Source organism: Equus asinus, chromosome 15, assembly GCF_041296235.1.
Source record: "Equus asinus isolate D_3611 breed Donkey chromosome 15, EquAss-T2T_v2, whole genome shotgun sequence".
NCBI classification, from domain to species: Eukaryota; Metazoa; Chordata; class Mammalia; order Perissodactyla; family Equidae; genus Equus; species Equus asinus.
In genome coordinates, this window is record NC_091804.1 from 20140035 (window position 1) to 20163506 (window position 23472).

Genomic DNA, 23472 nt, shown 5'->3' on the forward strand with positions numbered 1-23472 from the left:
ACTGACTTAGCAGCTAGTATCAGAGGGAGTTGTAGCTGAGAGACTGATGGGGGAAATGTGGGTGATGTGAACCTGATTTATGGTTCAGATGAAGTGAAAGGAACTGTCAACCAATTTTCAGGATGGGAAAGAGCAAGCCACTCATAGTTCACTACTGTACAACAGTTACTTCAGTTATTGCTTCCAATTACCTGGGACACATTCTAGGTGGTGGTAAAGGGGTGACAAAGTCCCAATCAAAAGGAGATGAGAAATGTTGAAACCAAGGAGTAGGATTACTTCTGACAATTTCAAATAGTAAAACAAGAAAAACCCCAGTTCCAACAGCAAATGCTCATCTCCAAAGACAGCACAAGACTCAGTGCCTTCTATGACTGTGCTATGTATTTTGCTGAACCAAATGTTAAGATTTCAGAATTCTGCTGGTTGCTAACTGTTAATGCCAATGGAATTCACATCTTTCCTGGGTTGTAAAAAGACAGGGCCTTAAGTGAGACAACTGAAATGATGCTGAAAGGAAATGGATGAGTTGGAGACAGCTAACTTCTAAAAATCTCTATTATGCTTTCTACTACATCTTGTTTTCATAATGAAAGCTGTCCCACAACCCAGCTCTTCATGCTCATGGGTAATCAGGATGCAAGCATAACACAATGTGGAGGGTAAAATACATAAACAAGGTATTAAAGCAAAGCACTGATACTTAGAAGAAACTGCAGGGATCCACTGAGTTGGATCATCAAACTTCATAGGAATATATATTTTGACGACATTAGACCAAGGAGAGGAGAGCATAATTTTTGGATAAGACCAAATTTCTAGTTATGGTATGGTTAACTGAACTTCTGTAATTAGTGTAACATCCCAGGAAACTGGCCATGGTTCTAACAGTGGGCTAGATTGGCCACTGGAAGTCTGGACTGAATGCTAGGTATAGCTAGGTGACAACGAAAAGCCAGAAAGCCTTGGCACAAAGGAGAGATCAATGTTACACAGGATCCAACAGTCTCAACATTCCCACTGACACCTTCACCACGTCCCTGATGAGATCCACAACACGCACCTTGCTAGAGGGTGTACACTGGTGAGGAAAGCACTGGAATCTTTCAGAAGTGCTTTCCTGGTTGTCTTTACCAGAATGAGATGCTGGTGTAAGGAACTGGCTTCAAAATGGGATTCTTATCTTAGTAGGATTGAAAGAGCCTCAGAGGCCACAGTCACCAGAGGTCAGATATCTCTGGTTATTGATAATTCACTGTGAAGCTCCCAATAATGGAAACGGGGAGGCAGCCAGCCCAGGTTAGTTGAGGGGGCCTGACTAGATTGCCATGCTAGAGAAAGGGCCCCTTCTCATCCAACTCCCAGGCCTGGGTCAGTTTACAGACCCAGAACCCTTCAATGATGGGCATATGTAAGGAAGCACCCTGCCACAGCACATGAACCTTCCTCCTCATCTTCTCTTAAGAATCTGTAGCCATTTACTATGGTCACTCCACTGAGTAAAGGGAAATACACTTCTTTTTTTTTTTTGCTGAGCAAGATTCACCCTGAGCTAACATCTGTGCCATTCTCTCTCTATTTTGTATGTGAGTCACTGCCACAGCATGGCTGTTGATGAATGGTATTGGTCAAAGTCCGGGAACCAAACCCAGGCAGCCAAAGCAGAGAGCAGTGAACTTAACCACTAGGCCACAGGGCTGGCCCTGGAAATACACCTTTTGGAGTCTACTGGGTTTGGGCCTTGAACTAACCAATTCCTGGGAACCCAGAATGCCACTATTTTATGCCAGTTAGAATGGAGCCTTTGCAGGCCAGGTAATGGAAGGAATTTTGGCCTGAACTGGCCTCACCTTAGGAATTATTTGTTTTCCCAATTTATGGTTGGAATAAATACCTATAACAAGGGCCGGCCTGGTGGCACAGCAGTGAAGTTTGCATGTTCCGCTTCAGCAGTCTGGGGTTCGCTGGTTCAGATCCCGGGTGCAGACATGGCACTGCTTGGCAAGCCATGCTGTGGCAGGCATCCCACATATAAAGTAGAGGAAGATGGCCACAGATGTTAGCTCAGGGCCAGTCTTCCTCAGCAAAAAGAGGAGCATAGGCAGCAGATGCTAGCTCAGGGCTAATCTTCCTTAAAAAAAAAAAAATCTATAGCAAGTGGCAGGATACCCACATCGGTCCCCAACCCTTTAGATAAGGACCATTTACAGTAGCAAGAGCAAATGCAAGCTGCTGGAGCAGTAATCTCTCTTTACCAAAAGGCTAAGTCCCTAGGTGAGTCACAGAGATTCTAAGTGCTACAGAAGACTTAAAATAATGCAGGATAATGATAATTCTTTTACATGTCTGAGTTTCGTGATGGCATGAAGCAAGTGCTCAACAACCACTAAAATTAGCTATCGTGATGCTTCCTATCACCTCCCCATGCAAGCTACCAAAGACTAGCACAGAATATTGACAACTGTTAAGAATGTCAGTAGACTACAGTATATGAATCATGTGGAGTTGCAGATCTGAGCTTTTCCAGATGTACTCTCCTTCCTACAGATTAACATAAGCCCTAGTACCTGGCATATAGCTACTAACGAGGCAAGTGGTGTTTTTTTTCCCTTTACAGTGCACAAAGACTACACAAAGTAGTTTCCCTTTCTCATGGCAGGAGCAGCCTCAGTGATAAATCATCTTCACCTCTCTCTGCTGTGATCTGGTTCATCCGGATTTTGTCTCACTGCTTCACCAGACATCACCTTGCCAACTATGCTGATGACATCAAGCTGACAGTATTTGAAGAGCAGGATGTTATGTATCTCAGATGTACATGCTAAACATAAAAATAAAAATACATGGAGCTGGCCCGGTGGCGCAGCAATTAAGTGCGCACATTCCGCTTCGGTGGCCCGGGGTTTGCTGGTTCAGATCCCGGGTGTGGACATGGCCCTGTTTGGCAAGCCATGCTGTGGTAGGTGTCCCACATAGAAAGTAGAGGAAGATGGGCATGGATGTTAGTTCAGGGCCAGTCTTCCTCAGCAAAAAGAGGAGGATTGGCAGCAGTTAGCTCAGGGCTAATTTCCTCAAAAAAAAAAAAAAAAAAATACAGTGGCATGCCACTTCAGTCAAGTTTTCTGAAAGTCAAAGGCCTGTGGCAGGCCAGGATATCTCCTCCAACATAAAGCACAAGTTGCCACTCCTTACCCCACCACTTCCCACTTTGCTAAGCAGGAGAAGTGACGCTTGCTGGGCCATTTTGGACTTTGGAGACAGCATATACCACATGCTGGTGTCCGGCTCTGACTCATTTATTGAGTGATCTGAAAAAAGAAGCCTCTCCAGCTGATCCAGGCCACAGAGAAACTGGCTCTGGTAGATCCATGGGGCCCTAATTGTCTGTGGTTAAGGCTGAGCAGGAGAATCATAATGAAAACCTTAGATCTGGGGACAAGACCATGATCCTGTCAGCAAGATCACGTTCCTAGCTTAGCACTGGACTCTGGTAGAGACTGTAAGCCTGATGATGGGACACCAGAGATACAAAAGACTTCAATTGCCTATCGTAAACTAAGTATTATGTGATTCAATAAGCCATAAATTTGAATACATCCAGCAGAAATCCAATCACCAGCTTTAAGGGATATGTACAAAACTCTTGCCACACACATACTCCCTCAATGGACAGCTCTGATTTCCCAACAATACCAACAGTTGACTGAAGAAGAAAAAAGTCCAGTCCAGCGTACAAATTGCTGTGAGACATGCCGGCTCATTCTGGAAGTGGATTGCTGTAGGATAATCTACTTAAGGGATGGCTCTGAATGAGTATAAATGAGAAATCCTGCTAGTGAACAGAACTTCAAGCAAGGTATCACACTATCTACCTCACTGGAGGTCATGATCTAAGCCAACCCCTGGATAATGGATAACTAGAACAAGAAAGATAGGAAATATTTATGCTCCATGTGTATGCTTACCAGATAACACTCATGGCTAAGAACTCAGGAGATGTTGGTCAGCCCTTTCCCTCACTATCCCAGTGCTGGCCCAATAAGCCCAAGAACATAGTAGCCATGGTAGCATGGCAACTGGCTCTCACCATTGAATTTGCTTACTATGTCTCTAGGAACACCATCTTCATCCAGGGATTTACTGGAGTGCCCTATCACAGGATCTCAGGGAATATTACCTCCAAAGAACTCATTTACAGAAAAAGAAGTATGGCCATGAGGTCACATAACCTATTATCCAGAAGCAGCTGGCACTACAGATTACAAAACAGTAGAGCACCTATTGAAGACTTAGCTATGGTGCTGAGGATGGGGTCCTATCTTGTGGGATGAGGTAAATGTTCTCAATCAATAACGAGCAATAAATGGTGCTGTTTTTCCAACAGCCAGAAAAAAGAGTCCAAGTTATTCCACTAACTCTTGCCTGTCTCCCATCTATTTTCCACATTGTAGCTAGTGATTTTCACAAAGTGCAAATCTGACGTCACACTCTCTACTCCTACAAGCCCTTCAGTGGTGAAGCACATACCACTGGTGACCCACTCATCCACCCAATAACCATTTCTCCTTTCCTCCTTGCTACTGGAGCTCCCTTCTGTGGGGTTGCCTGCCTATCCTCTACACGACACAAGAATAATCTAGACTGGTCTCAGCCACTAGCAGTAAGCCTATTTCTCCCCTGCTTATGACTGGTTTAAGAAGGAGCATGTGATAAGGGAAGTCTCCAGAAGTTTTTGGGAAAGTTTTCCTCACTGATAAAAGGAGACACACAGAAAGAAGCAGTCATCCTTTTCTCACTGAACCTTGTTACACCTCCATGTGGCACCTAGAATGGGGAAGCCATTTTCGCATCATGAGGGGAGCCAGCCTAAGAGACAAAGCTGATCCATAGCTGAGTGGAAAAGTGTGAAGGAGACTGAGAGTTTAACAATGCCCAAGTTGATGAATTAGCCAACTCTGGAACTGTTCCCCTATGTCCTCAAATCCACTCCCCCCTCCCTAATCATTATCACCTTAGGGCAACCCACCAGCACCTCGGGTCTTAACAAGTGTTGCAGCCCCTAACTGTATTCCTCATCTATTCTGGTCTCCTCATGGACTATTCTCTATACAGCAGCCAGAGGCATTTTTTCAAAATATAAATCTGGTTGGTCCATGACTTTCCACTTCTCTAATGACAATCTACAAGATCTACTGACTGGCTCAGTCTTCTTGCACAGTTTTTTCCTCTTACTACTCCCTTGAATCTCTGCCATTCAGCCACACATAGCCCTTACTTATTTTTCACATGTGCCCTTCCCTCACCCACCCTATTGATAGTTTGCTCCTGCTATTTTCAGCGCCTGGAACATTCCCCACCCCTTCCCAATGCCTTTGCCTATAATTAGGTCTCAATTACAACATCATTTCTTCAAGAAGTTCTGACCTGGGATCAGAACTGGTGGGCTGGGATTACCAATCTATATTCACAAACATGTTGTTTCCTGGGGGGAGTTATAAAAAATACAAATCTAAATGCCAAAGATGAGGCCTGTGCTCTGCAGTCTTTAACGGTCCTCATTTTCCATACTGATCTACTCCTATTGTCGACTTAAGGCACTCTGGGACCCCCACTCTAGACTCTAAAAGGCCATCTCTTAACACAGGCTCCTACAACAATGCACCAGTCGTTCCATGTCCTATATTGCTGTTCGAACTTAAACAGTTATTTTTGTTCTGATATATAGTTATTTTTGAACTTACATAGTTATGGGGGTTTCCCTACTGGACAGCGAGTTACCTAAGTGTAGGGACTGAATCTGTTTTTGCTCCCCAGCAAATTCTTGGCACCTAGCACATATTAGATATTGATAAGTATTTATTAAACAAACAAAATAACAGATGTGATGACGAATGGATGGATGGATGGATGGGTAGATGAGGGAGGTGAAGCAAATCTTTTTTCATTTCCTGTCCATGATCACATAGGAAAGGAGTCAGTGAGCTTGGTAAAAATTTCTCACCTCTTAACCCATTAGCAACCTGTTTTCTACCCCATGACTCAAAAGGCCTGACCTTGGGTCTGCCTTCCTCCCTGCTGACACACCAGCCTCAGCAGAGAACTCACGTTGAATTCCTCTCTGAAGAGCTTATTGTCATCGGCCATTCTCCGGTTAATCTCCTCTTCCAGCTTGTCCACGGGGAGGGGCGGATACTTCCTGTTGGTGCTTGGGGACCTGGCCAGAAGTGGCACGCTCTGGGGTTCTGCAGTGCACAAGGGGGAAGGTTGGTCAGGTGCCCTGAGGACTCAGCCCTTCTCTGGAGACTAAATTGGGGATTTTAATCTCATGGACCAGGCCTCCAAGAACTAGGGCTGCTCTCTTCTTTTTTTTTTCCTTCCTTTTAGGATGAGGAAACCCCTAATTTCTTGATTTTCTTCTCCCTGAAAGTTCCCCATGTCATTAGGGGGTGCCTTACCCACATCTTCAGTGCGGCCATTGGATAAACGGAAAGAATTGGAATGACTCCCAGCTTGCTTGTATTTCTTAAACCTAATGAGAAAATGTTCACAGTGAAAAACTAAGCACAGGGTGAGTAGAGATCAATCATTGGCTTTGTTATTTCCACTTATCAATTCAGCCTTTCTAAATCTCCTTTACCGAATAAACAGACTCTTTTAGAGACAGGTCCTGCACATGCTGAGGCAGCTCCATTCCATGGTGACTTAGTGCCTCAGGATGCTCCTGCTCACCCTCAGCACACTAGAATCCAACCAAGGTAACACCAACAGTATATTCTGGCTTGTATAGCTCCTCTGTGTAGCTCTAGTTCTAGGACTCACTGGAGATCACAGCCATAGCAGGTGGAGAAGGGATGAGTGGGTAGAATATGGTGGGGGGAGATAAGAATATCCATATCAAACACAAACCCTGGTATTTCCCCAATGCAACCAGGGAGAAGCCAGAGCTTCAGACTAAGTGGGCACAGGTCTGGCCACAGATCTCCTGCAGAATGGTAGAGACCCATGACAAATTGTAGCGGGGCACAAGGTTCACCTCTCTTTATCCCTGAAGAAGAACAGAGGGAGTGCAGACCAGCTTAAGCCAAAGACAAAGGCAGAATTAAACCCAACTAGTCGGGGCAGTAACTTCAACAGGAAGAGAATAAATGCACCTTCCTCCTCTCCCCCTTGGGTCCCCTTTCCTTGCTTTTGTTCCCTGTTGAGTAGTAACATCTAGAGGACCCTAAAAGAAAGTCAGGAAAGGGAACCCTGTAACTCACATGGCTCAGTCTAGCACACCAGGGTCAGGGGTCCTAGAGGCGTTTGGAGACAAAGCCCCAATTAGAAATAAAGAAGGCCTTTATCGAGCACATAAGCTCCACTGGGGCACTTTTGGGGTTGCTTCAATAGGGCTAGATCTGAAGATCTTAAAACATCTATCAGTAATAATACAGACTGTGGCTTCTTCCCTCAAACTCCAAACCACGATCCTGGGTGTTAGGTTGTCCTGGACTTAGACAGATGGAAACAAAGGGGAGGGACTGGGTCTACAGCAAGACTATGCAGAGCTTTTAAACCATTCTAAGCAGAATTTTAACCTTAGTATCACTATCAGGAGTTGTTCCCCTCTATCCTATTAATTTTCCTTATTCTACTGTGTTCTGGTCTGTCTGGGCTTATTGAGACCCTGGCATATTGAAATAGAGTCCGAGAGAATGCAGAAGCATTAGCATGCTCACCTTAACATGTACAGAACTATGATAATAAACACGATCACTAGTAGAGAGGACAGGGCCACCATCACTGCAATAATTGGCGTCTCATCTGAAATTAAGAGAACAAAACATGTCATTACCATTGTGTGCGCAATGGAGGGCTCAAGTTGGCTGCTCAGGGAAACATCCAGATGAGAAAAAAGGGCTCATTCAATGCTTCAATAGATGGCAGAGTATGGATAAAGCAAGAGAGAGAACATCTCCCACTGCCACCCCAGGGCTACTGGATAGATAGGATAGGGTGAGGACCAAGGGTGACATGCCCACTCTCTCTCTGATTTATCATACATTTGTTTATCCTCTGTCTCCCTGCATTAAAAGAAAAGCTCTTTCAAGGCAGAGATTTGGTTTCATTCATTGGTACAGAGCCTAAAACAGTGCTTAGCATATAAAAAATACTCGAATATTTGAGAGCATGAACATATCCAATCCTGATGGCAAGCTGAGTGTGCAGGGCCAACAATGTACTCTCTCTTGGCCTCAATGAGCTCCATCTAGAGGAAGACAGAAGAGGAACGGAAAAGGACAATTTTCCTATCATAAGCCCAAATGGTTTCCTGACACAGAGAATACTGTTCCTGATTAAAGCAAGGAGACACTATTAGATCCTTAGGCACTAGGTATCCAAAAATGCTGGGTACTCTTTTCTACCTCTTTCCACAGCTACCTTTTACCAGGACCCCAATTATAGCAACATTGGCTTGGAAATATAGCAACTCTTCCCTCCATGCCACAGGGCCTGGGTTCCTTTCCACCCAGTACTTAGCCTCCTTTTCTCATGGCAACTGACCAGGTACTGACTCCTCCTTCTCCACTGTGATGCCCCCACCAGGAACTATACAACCAGTCTGAGTTTGTAACTATCTTCACCATTTTCCATTGTGTTAAAAGGGAGGACATATCCCTCCCATGTAAAGGTCAATTCTGTCACATATATTCTGGATTACATCTATTACTGTCACCTCAAAGACTTCTCCTCTCCTCCAGCCACCAACAGCCCTATGTCTCTCTTCACAGTTAACTTCTCAAAACAGTTGTCTTATAAAAGTTATTTAACCCAATTCCTTACCTCCAAGTACTTCTTAATCTATTTTGCTGACTTCTACCCCTCAGTGCTCTATTTAAACTGCTCATCAAGGACACCAACAAATGGCATATTGCCAAATCCAATGGAAACATTCCCATCCTCATCTGATTCAACTTCTTAGCAGCACTCATTCAAAAAATATTTATGGACCAGCAACTGTATGTGAGGCACTGTTTCAGACACTGAGAATACAGAAGCGATCAAGTAAACAAGTGATAGCGAGCCTACAGTCTGGGGGAAGTGGAAGGATACTGTACATAAACAAGTAAACACATAATTTCAGACAGAGACAAGAGCTATGAAGAAAAGAAGGGTAACGGGACAGAGAGAGATGGGGTGGGGAGGCACTGGTCGGCTATTTAAGAGTAGTTTGGGAAGGTCTGAAGTGTTTATACTGAGCAGAGGTCTAAATAACATGAAGAAGTGAACTATGCAAAGATCTTGGCAAACAGCTTTCAGGGCACAGAGAATAGCAAGCAAAATGGCCCTTAGGAGCTTGGCGGGTTCAGAAAACAGCATAAAGGCCGGTTTTGCTACAAGATGTGACTGGAGAGGTGGGCAGGAGCCAGAAGACTTAGCTTTGTAGGCCATGGTAATGAGCGTGGATTTAATACTGAATGTGATGAGAAACACTATGTGATTGGAGAGCTTTGAACAGGGGAGAGATAAAACTGGATTTACATTCTTTTAAAAGATTAGCTAGCTAAACTGACTCATAAGCAGCAGTCACGAGGTGGAAGGTAATCCGGCAGAATATGGTATCATGGAAGCCAAGAATAGTTTTTCAAGAAGGAGGGAGTAATCAACTCAATCAAATAGTACCGACAAATTAAGTAGGATGAAGACAGGGACATGAAACCGAATTTGACAAGATGGCCACTATTGCTGACCTTTTGAAGAGTAGTTTCAGTTGAGCAGTTGGTGAGAAAGTCTAAATGGAATGAAATAAAGATGGAGAGAGAATACACTGAGATCTTGACTTCTTATTTCAGGTGAGGACTTTTACCATAAAGGGATACAGAGAAAAGGAGTAGCAGCAGGAGGGAGATGTGGGGTGGAAAGTTTTCTGGGTTTTTTTGCAAGAGATGGGAAATATTATACCATGCTTCTTTATGGCAATTTTCAAACACACTGATATGTGGCTCTCATCTTAAAATGAGCATCCAAACCGGCTGACTACTCTCTCCTCCTTAATGAACTTTCCTGTTTTGGCTTCCACAACAAAGCACTCTTCTGATTTTCTATCTCTTGGCTGCTCCATCTCATTTCTCCTTGCTAGCTGTTCCTCTTCCAACATCAGATCTCTAAATGTCTGATTTCCTCAGGGCTCTGTCCTTGGCACTCTTCTCTACACTCTACCTAGTTAATCTGATCAGCCAGATGGTTGTAAGCAAAAATGAAACGCTAGCAATTCCCATATTTGTATTGCTTGGTCAGACCTCTCTTCTGAGCCTATATGCCACCTCCACTTTAATTTCACAGGCAATGCAAACTTTCTGTGTCTAGAACCTTCCCCTCACCATTCAGTAGCTAGAGTAGCCACCTACTCTGTTGCTCAAGAAATGTGGAAATTTCCTTGGTTTCTTCCTCATGCTTATCTTCTATATACAACCCAGATGCAAGTAATATGTTTTAGGGTTGGAACCAACACCTCAAATTTGTCTGCCTTTTTTCCATTCTGTTGCCATCACCACAGTCCCAATCTCTATCCCCTCTCATCTGGGTCAAAGTAAGCCTCTGTCCTCTGCCAATCCATTTTCCACAAAGTAGGCAGACTGACCTCTAAGAAAGCAAATCAGATCATGTTCTTATTTCAATGGTTTCCCAAGCCTTTAGAATGAAATCTAATATCCTTACCCTGGCCTATAACAACCTCCCTACTTTAGCCCCTGCTTACTCTGTCTCCTGCCACTCTTTTCTTGCTCACTAAACTTCAGCCACTGGCGTCCTCCCATGCTGAGTTCATTCCCTCCTTAGTCCTTTGAACATGCCATTCCTTCTGTTTTACATAGCCTTCCTCTGTTCTTTGCCTGGCTAAGTCATCCAGTTCTCATTTTAAGTGTTACTTCTCCTAGAGAGGTCTTTTCTAACTTCCTAATACTAAATTAGGATCCTAAGTATTAGTTTATTTATCTCTAAAATTAGTTATTCTGAAGATTAAATGGGATCATTCATGTAAAGTTCTTGGCACAGTAACTAGGATACACTATGTACTCAGTCAATGTTAGCTATTATTTCCTTTATTATGCTCATAGAGCACTCTGTTATTTCCCTTGATGACATTAATCCCACTTTTTAATTATATATTTATTTGAGTGTAGTTCATTAATAATTGTCCCTCCTTTACACTATAAATTCCACAAGGGTAAGGATTACATACCTGCTTTCTTTCTCACCATATACCTAAAACCTAGCACAGAATTTCACACACAGTTGGCACTAGACAAATACTGGACTACATCGAGTGAATGAATAAAAGAATTAATGACTTATTGCTAAATATGTCTTTGTTAAATTCCAGTTAAAATGCTGTATATCAGGCATTAAAAGAAGATAATTAGAGACATCTGGCTCAGGACAGTGGGCTGAATCCATAATTTTACTTCTTTTTCTTCTTTCTAAAAGAAGATTGAAATGATAGAAGCAATATAAAAATACTAATGAACCAAAAGCATAACTGGAAGGCAGCAAAGAGTGGCACCAGTAGACCAGAAACTCCAAGGGATTTGCAGAGGACAAAGCAGATGGGACTGGACTGCTGAACAGATCAATCAGAGCCAAAGAACCTGCAGTTGAAAGGTAAGTTCTAGGTCTAGCAGTCTAGATCTGGAAACACCTCAAGCTTAGAGTTAACCAGGACTGGGGATGAAAGTGGGCCTTGGGGCAGCAGGATGGTATTTAACCAATGGCTTGCCAACACAGGGCCAGTAAACCCACAGGCTGCGTAACAAGACTCAACTGGAAAAACAGCACTCTATAAAGAGTGGGAGTTTGTCACAGAGAGTGTCGATGGCTTCTTTTTTTAACAAATAGAAGTTGCATATATATAAATATTCAAACTTTTTATGATGGAAAACTTTCAAACTTACACAGGAGTAAAAAGAACACTACAATAAACCCCTATGTACTTATCACTTCACTTCAACATTATCATTATATACCAGTTTTTTCATCTATACCAGTGTTTTTCAATCTTGCACTAATGACATTTTGGGCTAGATAATTCTTTGTTGTGGGGGCTGTCGTGTGCGCTTACAATGTTTAACAACATCCCTGGCCTCTAACTACTAGATGCCACTAGCAAACCCCAATTGTGATGACCAAAATCATCTGCAGACATTGCCAAATGTCCTCTGGGGGGAAAATCACCCTGAGAACCACTGGTCTATACCCCACCCCACTGGATTATTTTAAAGCAAATCTGAGACATATCATTTCAACTGTAGTTACTTCAGTATGTATCATTAAGAGAGAAGGATTCTTAACATAATCACAATACTGTTATCCTATTTAAAAAGCAACACCAATTCCTTAATATAATCTAATATTCAGTTACTGTTTAAATATCCCTGACTGTCTCATAAACGCTTTTTTTGGTTGGGTTAGAGCTGGCATCCAAAGAGGGCCTATACATTGCACATGATTGCTAGGTATACTAGGTCCATGGAGGGTTTCCTGGGTGGTCTCTGAAGACAGAGAAAGAACAAGGGTGGTGCCTACAATTATTCTAGGCAGCTACAGGAGATGAAGAAGGGGAAAAGAAAAAGAAAGGCAGCTCTGCCTAGAGAATAACCGTGTTCCAACTTCCTAAACAACGACTGAACCCTTAGTTTAGGATATGTCCCTATTTGTCCTCTACAAGGGACACCTGCTGGGAGCACATTCTAGTCCATTCAATGCTCCAGAGCAAAGCTCACCAAGAGCCCTACAAGTGACCTTCACAAATACCAAGGACAGCAACAGCAGTTCTGGAAAACAGAGATAACACAAGAACCAGAATTTTTTCAATTTTCAAATAAAATTTAAATATATTTTAAATAAAATACATTGCAATTTGTGCAAGAGGACAATGCATCAATTGAAAAAAAAAAGCCACTATAAAACAAGGAGCAATCTCATACCTATCAGGATGGCTACTACCAAAATAACCAGAAAACAGCAAGTGTTGGGCAGGATGTGGAGAAACAGAACCCTTGTGCACTGTTGGTGGAAATGTAAAACGGTACAGCTGCTGTAAAAAACAGTATGGCAGTTCCACAAAAAAATTAAAAATAGAATTACCATATGATGTAGTAATTCTACTTCTGGGCATATGCCCAAAAGAACTGAAAGCAGGGTCTTGAAGAGCTATTTGTACACCCATGTTCATAGCAGTATTAGTCACAACAGCTAACACACAGAAGCAACCAACTGTCCACTGACAAATGAATAAATAAGCAAAATGGTATACATATACAACAGAATATTTTCAGCCTTAAAAAGGAAGGAAATTTTGACATATGCTGCAACATGGATGAACCCTGAAGACAATATGCTGAGTGAATAAGTCCATCATAAAGAGACAAATACCATATGATTCCACTTCTGTGAGGTACCTGGAGTGGTGAAATTCATAGAGACAGAAAGTAGAATGGCTGCCAGGGGCTGGGAGGAGGGGAGAATAGTGAGTTACTGTTTAATGGGTATGGATTTTCAATTTTACAAGATGAAAAAGAGTTATGGAGACAGATGGTGGTGATGGTTGTACAACAATGTAAATGAACTCAATGCCAATGAACTGTATACTTAAAAATGGTTAAAATGGTAAATTTTGTTACGTCTATTTTACCACAATAAAAAAATGGGGAAAAAAAGGAGCAATCTGAGAATTAAGAAAGAGTTCTTAGAAAACTAAGACATAATTGGGGGAAAAACAATCTCAATAGAAAGGCTGACAGGAGAAAAGACATACTGAAAAACAAATTAGTAATGTGAAAGACCAAATCACGGAAGTTCCCAGAACACAGAGCACTAAGAGCAAGATGGAAATTATAAGAGCAGAGAAAAGAGATAAGATGGATAGATCTAGGAGTTCTAATATCTGTTCAATAGGAGTTCCCAAAGAAGAAAATGGTAAGGAAGGAGGGGAAGAAATTATACAAGCAAGTTCCTTGAGTTACCAGGCCAAAAGGGACCATCAAATTTGAGCAGTAATATTGAAAAAAGATCTTTACCTAGACACATCCTGACAAACTTTTGAAATTTTGGATTGAAATCAACCAACCAACCACAGGTCACCCTTAAAAACTTCCAGCAAAAGGAAAAAGCTTCCCTACAGAGAAATAAAAATCAGATTTGCATATGACTGCTCATCTAAAATATCTTTGCTAGAAGTCAATGGTGCACTGTCTATTAAATTCTTAGGAAGGACTTTGAACCCAGTGTTACTTACCTAGTCAATTTTCATTTCAGCATGAGGTCAAATGACAGCCATTTCCAGAGCATGGGCCTTTAGGATCAAACAGATCTGGCAGTTCAAATCTCTACTACCCTACTTAGTAGTACTGTGATAATCTCTTGCAACCCTTGTGGAATGCTCTATGAAATGCAAATATATCATTGCTCTCCACCTCTTCACAGTTAATGGAAGATTTAAAAGAAGCAACATTTGTAAAGTGCCTGATACAAAGGGAAACAATTTGGCCTTGGCATCCAGAAGCTCACATACTAGCAGAGAACCTCAGTCCAGCTTTCTAGGCTCAGGCAGGTTCCCTCGTCTAGAACAGGGAAACTACAGCACAAATGTAATCCATTGCCTGTTTTTGTAAATAAAATCTTATTGGAGTACAGCCACATTCATTCATTTACATACTATCTACGGCTGCTTTTGCACTACAAAGGTAAAGCTGAGTAGCTGTGACAGAGATAGTATGGTTACAAAGCTAAAATTATTTATTATCTGGCCCCTGATAGAAAAATTTGCCAATCCCTGATCTAGAATATTATTACCACCTCTCCCTTTACACAATTCTAGCTCAAATATCACTTTTTTTTGGTAATTGCTCCTTTCTAGTACTTCCATTAACACTACATACCTACTTTGCTACAACTCTTATCACATTGAGGTCATTGATTATATGTCCATTAAATTATCAACTTCTTGAGGGTGCAGATTCAAGATTACCTCCAGATATCTCTATTTTCAATATTTCTTTCATTCAGTACATATTGAGTGACTGTGCCAGGCAGGTCCTGAGGATACAGCAGTGAGCAAATCAAAATTCCCTGCTCTTATGAAGCGTATATTCTAGTGGATGAGACAGGACAACAGATATGATATGATATCACATCAAAGAAATATATGATACAGGTAAGTGATAAGTGCTATGAAGAAAAATAAGGCAGGGTAAAAGAGGGAATTGGGGAAAGTGTTCTGTGATGTAAGATGTGGTGGTCAGAAAAAGTCCTGAATGAATGAATGGATGGAATGAGTATCCCGAAGGCACAAACAGTGCAGTATTGTTTATGACCACTACTAGTAGAGTTGACAACTACAAGCAGTAAGACAAGAAGAGTGTCAGCTGGCCAGATATCTTAGAAATTAATAAAAATTATTATTAAAGTTAATATTTAAGCACTATGTAACAGGCACAGAGCAAAGCACCGTACACATATTATATCATTCAATTACCCTAACAACCTTAAGATAGATACCGTTATTAACCCTATTTTATGGATGAGGACACGGAGCAGTGAGATTAACTTGCCCATATCACACAGCTGCAAATCTAAAGCAAGATCACAAAGTTACACTATTCTCCAGACTCTTCATAAACTATAGGACCAACAACACTTTAACTCTTCCAAGCTTTCAGGCCAGACTAGTCCTCTATCATAAAAGTCAGATTTTACCTCTTGAGATCTGAATTACATCCATGTTTCTGATACAGTTAAAGACAATACCGATAGTAAAGATGTCCTCGGGCCTCTGTGAGGAAAAGAGATTCAGATTTATCAAGAAAACAGGAGAGAACTTACAGCTCTCTGTATCAAATCTCAGACTTGGAGATATGCTCAGGATCAAGTCACCCTCCTAAGGCTCCTCCCAAACTGGGCAGACTTGTCGTCTCATCATGCTCAGGCTTGTCCTGGTCTGGGTCCTCTGGAGAGGTGGCCTTGCATGATGCAAGCTGGTACTGGCAAAGCAGGCACACACTGGTCCATTCCCACCCCTCCCCTGCATCCATTCTAGCAAAATTTCACTTCCTAGAGTCAGATCAGGGGCAGCATTTCAAAAATACTAAAATGGTGTTCTGGGATAACAGACGTCTATTCGCTATATCCCCTTTCCAAGAAAACGGAGGGTCATAATATTCTAAGGGCTCACCTCTAAGTCACCTAAGGACTTAGACACACCTTGGTCAACTAAAAAATAATCAGTGAAGTAAAAGCCATACTCCTCTAGCCTTAATTTCTAAGGCCGATTTCTTTGTCTCATCTCCAGTTTTTGGTAGAAGTATATATATCAACTCTCAAAGGCAGAGTTGGAATGTTGTTTTAAGTGCTTCCTATTGGCTCTAAAAACAGCAGAAGTCATCAGGTTGCCTCAAGAGCCCAAGCCACTGGGCTGAGCCGTTACTGTTGTCAAGGGCCAAATTATCATTCAGAAACTTTACTTTCTACTGCCCATCTATCTTCACCACAGCATCTGGAGTTATCTTTCTAAAAACAAAAATCTGACTATGTCACTTCCTTCCTTCCCTTTACCAGGAGACACCCTGATTCCTGAGCCCAATGCACCATCAGGCCCATTCTGCTGAGGCTACCTCCAGTCACTTCCCACCTTATGCACATCAACTGTGCACACTTCCTCAAACACATACTTGCTCTTTCCTGTCTCTTTGCTTTTACCTTATCTGGTGCGTCCTCATTTTCTGCAGTTATTATATTAATTTAAACTGCCCAAAGCTCACCTCCATGCCTCCTTCCCACTCCCCAGGTACAATAAGTTTTTTAAGTTCTCTCACAGCACTTTGTGTAGTATACCCAACAGCAAGCAGCTGAATGGACTCGATTCTTGGTATTTATGTGTTTCTTCCATGAGACAGGGAACATTTCTTTTCCTTTCTGGAATCCTTCACATCTAACAGCTGTTGAATGAATACATTATTAAAGGTGCCTAGCGAAAGCCATCATAAATGGAGTTCACAATAATAATGTCACTTACTATGATAATCCAAAAAGATCTCTTTAAACAGGAATGTCAATCCCTTTCTTGACTCCAACACTAGCAAAGTATTGAAGGAGAAAGCCAGGGGGAGCAGGTGAACTGATCTGAGAGCTGAGAAACTTTAAGGAGCCTCTGGGGTTCTAGAACTCCGTAGTTCAAGGACTTCTTCACAAATATTAAGAGGATACTATTTTCAGATTTTTAAAAAAAGTTATATAAATGATTACATCTAAAATAAAGTATGGTTAGAGCAGCTTTATCCTGTGTTCTTGCTATTTAACAAGTATCAGTTATAAGGTCTTCATGTGAAAATCCTATTATTAAAAAAACTATTGAAGAATAGCATGAGATGAGTTTATGCAGAATTTTGTCTAAAAGGTACAGGGCAGAGGATTAGGAGTGTCTACAGTTGTGGCGGTATGGCTGCAAGATGACCCTGCCTTGGGAGCTGCCTTGCACACCGCCTCCAGGAGCCTAGGAGTGCCCTTGTTTCCAAGAGTTCTGACTGAAGAGCTGAGATTCTTTATCTCCTTAGCTTCCCAACTAATAGTATTGGTAACAGAGTGGTGGTGGTGGTAGGAGGAGCAATGTAATAGCCAACACTTGCTGAGCAACTGCTATGTGCCAACCCAGCATTAGGCCAAGCACTTTATATGTGTTACTTCATTACTTCATTCCTCACAACAACCCCATGAAGGAAATTCGGTTCCTATCCTATTTTGCACATGGTGAAATGAAGCATAGGGAAGTTAAACACCTACCCCACTCTGCTGGTAAGTGGTACAGTCAACATACAAACCCGGATGGTCTAGTTTCAGAGCCCATACTTTTAACCACTGCATATACTACCTATCCAAATATCCCACTACGCCACTCCCCAACCTTAATACATATATCAAAATCATCCAATAGCATTTTCTTAGATGGAAAAATCTCTATTTATGAATGGGAGCATGCATCACTATCTTGCTCAAACTTCATGGGAATGCTAGTAGATGTTACAGATTCTCCTCTTCAGGACCAAAGACCTCATTCCTCCAGCTGGTGCTAGGGTTAGTGGCTATGAGCTCTCAGCCAAGTCTTTCCCCAGGAACTGCCCTGGCCTAAGAGAGTAACCTGGCCCAGGTGAAAACCCCTACCCTTCACCTCCATTCCAGCTCCAGAGCTTCCTGTGGGATTGGCTGAGGCCTTTGTTGCCTTTGCCTCTGACCAGATGGCACCTCATTTCCTCCCTCTACCCAACAGAACTGCCTTCACTGCCTCACAGGTGCTGTAGGTAGAAAGTATCACCAACAAACTTGTCACATGTGCATCTCTGTTTCAGTTTGTTTCCCCTAGAACAAAACAAAACCGAGATGTAAAACTAGGGAATACTAAATAACAACTGGAGAGTATACTCATGACCACTCACTTCATGGTGAAGAGGTACTTGACAGATAATGCCAGAACTCGATTTAATGTATTACTATATATTACACAAATCATCCAAATTAACAAGATAAAAAATGCTTTAAAAGAAAAGCTGGTTATAAAAGGGCAAATATTGTATGATTCCACTTAAATGAGCTACCTAGAAGAGACAAATTTATAGAGACAGAAAGGAGAATAGTGGTTGCCAAGGGCTGGGGGAAGGAGAAATGGGAGTTATGTTTAATGGGTTACAGAGTTTAGTTTGAGATGATACAAGAATTCTGGAGATGGATGGTAGTGATGACTGCACAACAATGTGAATGGATTTAATGTCACTGAATTGTACAGTTAAAACGGTAAATTTTATATTATGTATGTTTCACCACAATTAGGAAAAAAGCTAGGGGCCGGCCCCGTGGCCCAGTGGTTAAGTTTGCGCGCTCCGCTGCGGCAGCCCAGGGTTTCGCTGGTTCGGATCCTGGGCGCGGACATGGCACCGCTCATCAGGCCACATTGAGGCAGCGTCTCATATGCCACAACTAGAAGGACCTGCAGCTAAGATATACAACTATGTACCAGGGGGGATTTGGGGAGATAAAGCAGGAAAAAAAAAAAAAAAAGATTGGCCACAGTTGTTAGTTCAGGTGCCAATCTTTAAAAAAAAAGAAAAGAAAAAAAGCTAGTCCTAACAAAATAACTTGGACTACATTTTAAAAATAACACACATGAGAAAATAACCAGTTTCTTGGACTTTGAAAGAAAGGAAGCAAAACCGCCTGCCTCCCTTCCTCTTTTTATTCCCTCCTGCTTTGACGACTAAAACATCAGCCATTGTTGTTCAAAAGCATCCCAAAGGCCAGTGCATAAAAACCTATAACCCTTAATTCATCTGCATAAGATAATTTGTTTAGCAAACCCATTATAATGCAAATATATATTTCAAAATAATTGCCTCATTTCTCAAAAAGCATTTGGTTTTAAACTTATAGCAATACTTCTAAAGATCCACCCTGATAAAATTGTCATTACACATGAGGCTTTTAGAGACTGCTGAGAACATGTATGTCTCTTCATTTTCCTGTGTGGTTAAAGGCAATTATACAAAATTATTTTTTAAGTTAAAAAGAAGATTTATTATATTAGCGTGTTACAATTAGCAATGACCTAGATAACTTAGGTAATTTTATTTCTTTTTAATTATAATATTGAAACTACTCAAATCCATACTAGTTAGGTAGGTAAAACAGGGATACTATCTAGGTCAAGAAAAAGGCTGATTAAGAAAATACATGCTATGTAGAGGAAGGAATCACAGATCTTATGTTTAATTTTGAAGCCTACCACTTTGACTTCTGACTTTATTGTAAAATTGATTAAAAGAGCAGTTTTAGGGAGCAAATATAAGTATCTATTGCAACATAAATCTATTAAGTTCTCCATGTGATAGTGAGAATCTGGTAAGTGAATGTGAACAGCAAAAACACATTAACCGAATCTCATTCCTGAGTTTAGGAAAGCAAGAGCTGGGAAATCTGTACAACAATATGATAACACCTCACTATTCCTCACCAAATGCAGAGGCAGACAGACAACAGATAAAGGGTTAGAGTATCTACTTTTCTGATTTAAAAGCTCCCTTCTTAGTGGGACATCATAAGCCTTCAAATGTTCTATTACTTAATTATGCAGGGAATCAAGAAAAAAAGTCTCAAAAAGTCTGATTTGATAAAATAGGAAATCATGATGAGAAAAATTGCTTCATAGATTAACATTTTTCCAAACTCAAATGCAATGGTCATTTCTGATACTGTTGGATGATCTCTTTCTCTTACACTCTTTGATGGTAGCCTTACTGTTGTCCTAAGCAAAATGTGCCACTTCTATACATGAGTACCCACATACTCTCTTCTATGGTAACCAGGGATACGGCAGTCCTGCTTAGACCAACGGACACAGCATCTGCAGCCAAAGGGACTTTACACTAGAGAGCTGAAAATCCATAAAATCCATATGAAGTGACAAAGGGTTGACATTTTATGGACTAGGGCAAAAAACAACACAAAGCTACAATGTTTAAAAGGCAACTACAGCCTAGAAATTAGAAATTAACTATGGCATAAAAATTATGGCCTAATATCACCAAAGAGTACTATTAACAAGGTCACATGATAAAGTAAGATACAGCTTACTTGATAGAATTACTTGTTAAAATACATCATAGCTGTTAGAATATTTAATCTACATTTAAAAACATAATGAATACTTATTTGTGTTACTCTTCTCTATGGGGTTATTATGGAAACAACTTAAAAAAAAGTAAACACATAACAACCACAGATGCAAAGTTACCATAGACTGTGAGCAGAGGAAACACAACAAATATTGTACACTGTAAAAGGGACAACAGACATAAGGTGAGTGGCTCACCTTTTCTGTCCTTCGAGTCAGAATTACCTGTGTAATAAGTGAAAAATAAAAACATTCACTCAGATTAAAGGAAAACAGTAGTATTCAATCTATGGAAAGACAAAATATTCTACAGGAATATAGGTTTCCCTTTGTATAAGCTGGAGCTGGAATGAGGCACCCTCCAACAACTGGGAGACAAGACTGCCCAGATCAGTGGTTTGTCATTCTCCCTGAGTGTAACAACAATGCAGCATCAACATTCATAAAAAGTATAAGAATGCAAAGAGAAATATAAACACAATGGTATTAGAGGTCTTCATGTCTTTTAGGCCATTAAAATGCAACAGGGAAAAATTAAGTTAAGGATATGAAAGACCTTAATGATAATAGGTAATAAAATCTAATTGGTATAGACCAAACTATATACTAACAGAGAAAACCTTTTCAAAGGCTTGTGGAATATCCACAAGCCCTAATAAATTCCCTACAGTACAAACAATATTCTTTTTATCATGATGCAATAAAACCAGAACTTAACAAAGTAAGAAAACACATGAAAATTAAAAACAAAACCAAATTGCAAAATACCTAAAATATAACAACAAAATCACACTTGTGGCAGAATCCACCAACTCTCCCCCAATATAAGTCTCTTTCTCTTCTTGTGCTTGGTACTGAACCTTTTCTTTTTTTCTTTTTTTTTCAGCTGAGCACAAAGCTGTCCAGCTGGAGACTACATTTCTGAGACTCCTTTGTGCTAGGTGTAGTCATATGAAGAATTCCAGCCATTGGGATGGGAGCACAAGTGATAAGGGTAATTTCTGGGTCACATCCTTTGGAAGAGAAATTGTATGTCCCCATTTCCTCTGTTCCCCCTTCCCAGGAGCTGGAAGCAGAATGCAATGATGAGAGCCATCTCTGAACAAGCAGACAAGGGCAATTTTGTCAGGATAGCAGGGCCACAAGAAAAAAGGAACTTGGTTCCTGATGAGTGCCCTGTCTACCTCCAGATGTGACAGGGGAGAGAAAGACACTTTTGTCTTACTTAGGTCACTGAATTTTGGTATGTCTTTGTCAGAGTGGCTTAGAATGCACCCTAACTAAAACAACTACCTACGGGAACACTTATGGGATATGGTTAAAGCTGTGCTTATAAAAAATTCAGCATTCAAATAAGGAAGAGAAAAAAAGCACAAAATAAATCTAAGAAGAACAAAAAGTAAGAATAAAAAAGAGGGGCCCGGCCCGGTGGCGCTTAAGTGTGCACCTTCCGCCTTGGTGGCCCGGGGTTCGCAGGTTTGGATCCCGGGTGTGGACGTGGCACCGCTTGGCATGCCATGCTGTCGTAGGCATCCCACATATAAAGTAGAGGAAGATGGGCATGGATGTTAGCTCAGGGCCAGTCTTCCTCAGAGAAAAGAGGAGGATTGGCAGCAGTTAGCTCAGGGCTAATCTTCGTCAAACTACACCCCCCCACCAAAAAAAAGAAAAGAAAGAAAGAAATGAAATAAAAACTGAAAATGACACAACTAATAAATATATAATAATAAGTTCTTTGGATAAAAAAGTAACAAACCATAGATAAATGGATAGTCAACCTAAACAAGATAAAGGACGTAAACATATAAAATAGGAAATATTCATAGCTATGTAGGAAATTAATCCTAAAATATGACTTTTCCTCAAATCCATCCCAATAATTTTGGAAACATGACTAAAATGCATAGTTTTCTAGGTAAACTTCAATTCTTTCCATGAAGCAAAACAAGTAACTGACAACTAAAATTTATCAAAAAATACCACATGTAAAAAGGAAACAGACCAATCTCCTTTAGAAATAACTTATGAAAACCAATGGAAAAATCCAAAATAAAATAATATCAAACAAATTACAACAGTTCATTCAAGAAAAATACACGGCCAAGTAGAGTTGTTTTTGCAGGAATGTAAATAGTTCAAAACTAAGAAATCTATTAAGATGATTCACCATAGCATATAATAAAAAGAGAAAAAAATCATACAGATCTTGCTCCTTGACACTGAACAGATAATTGACAAAATTTAACACCCATTTTTGACATACATGCTCTTTACAATAGGAAGACATTGATAAATCCTGAACATGAGAAATATGTTTCTCTCAACCCAAAAGGCAGCATCAAGTTTAATGGAAAATCACTGAGAGCATCCTTCTTAGAGTCAGGTATAAGACAAGGCTAAGGCTGTCTGTTTTTACCATCGCTTCCTAACTTTGTTCTGGAGGTATTCACCAAGTCATTTAATCAAAAGAAAGAGATTTAAAAATTTGGAAGAGATATTTGTAGGTCACATGATTTGAAGACTTATGATAACTGAAAAAAATGATGTCAAACACTAAGGAAATTAAGATGACCAGTGTAAAATATATGTACAAAAATCAATAAACTTAAAATCAAAAAACTTAAAACTAAAACAATGTTATATGTCAATTATATCTCAAAAAGAAAACCCTCAGGGGGCTGGCCCCGTGGCCGAGTGGTTAAGTTCGCGCGCTCCGCAGCAGGCGGCCCAGTGTTTCGTTGGTCCGAATCCTGGGCGCGGACATGGCACTGCTCATCGGACCA

At 40.9% G+C, this 23472-nt stretch overlaps 1 protein-coding gene across 9 annotated transcripts in view; it reads right to left on the reverse strand.

The window, feature by feature from the left end:
• The window catches only part of PTPRA (protein tyrosine phosphatase receptor type A), a 170989-nt gene that overhangs the window by 34916 nt on the left and 112601 nt on the right, over positions 1–23472 (reverse strand). For 4 of the 9 annotated variants that reach the window (XM_070485656.1, XM_044748734.2, XM_070485658.1 and 1 more), the window contains 3 exons: positions 7719–7803; positions 6456–6529; positions 6106–6242 (listed from right to left, as the gene is read on the reverse strand). In XM_070485656.1, the coding sequence (XP_070341757.1) occupies positions 6106–6242; positions 6456–6529; positions 7719–7803 (296 nt within the window). Of the gene's footprint in view, positions 1–6105; positions 6243–6455; positions 6530–7718; positions 7804–15732; positions 16141–18196; positions 18385–20887; positions 20915–23472 lie in introns of those variants that run through there. The other 5 variants (XM_044748735.2, XM_044748733.2, XM_070485659.1 and 2 more) reach the window with 3 other exon arrangements.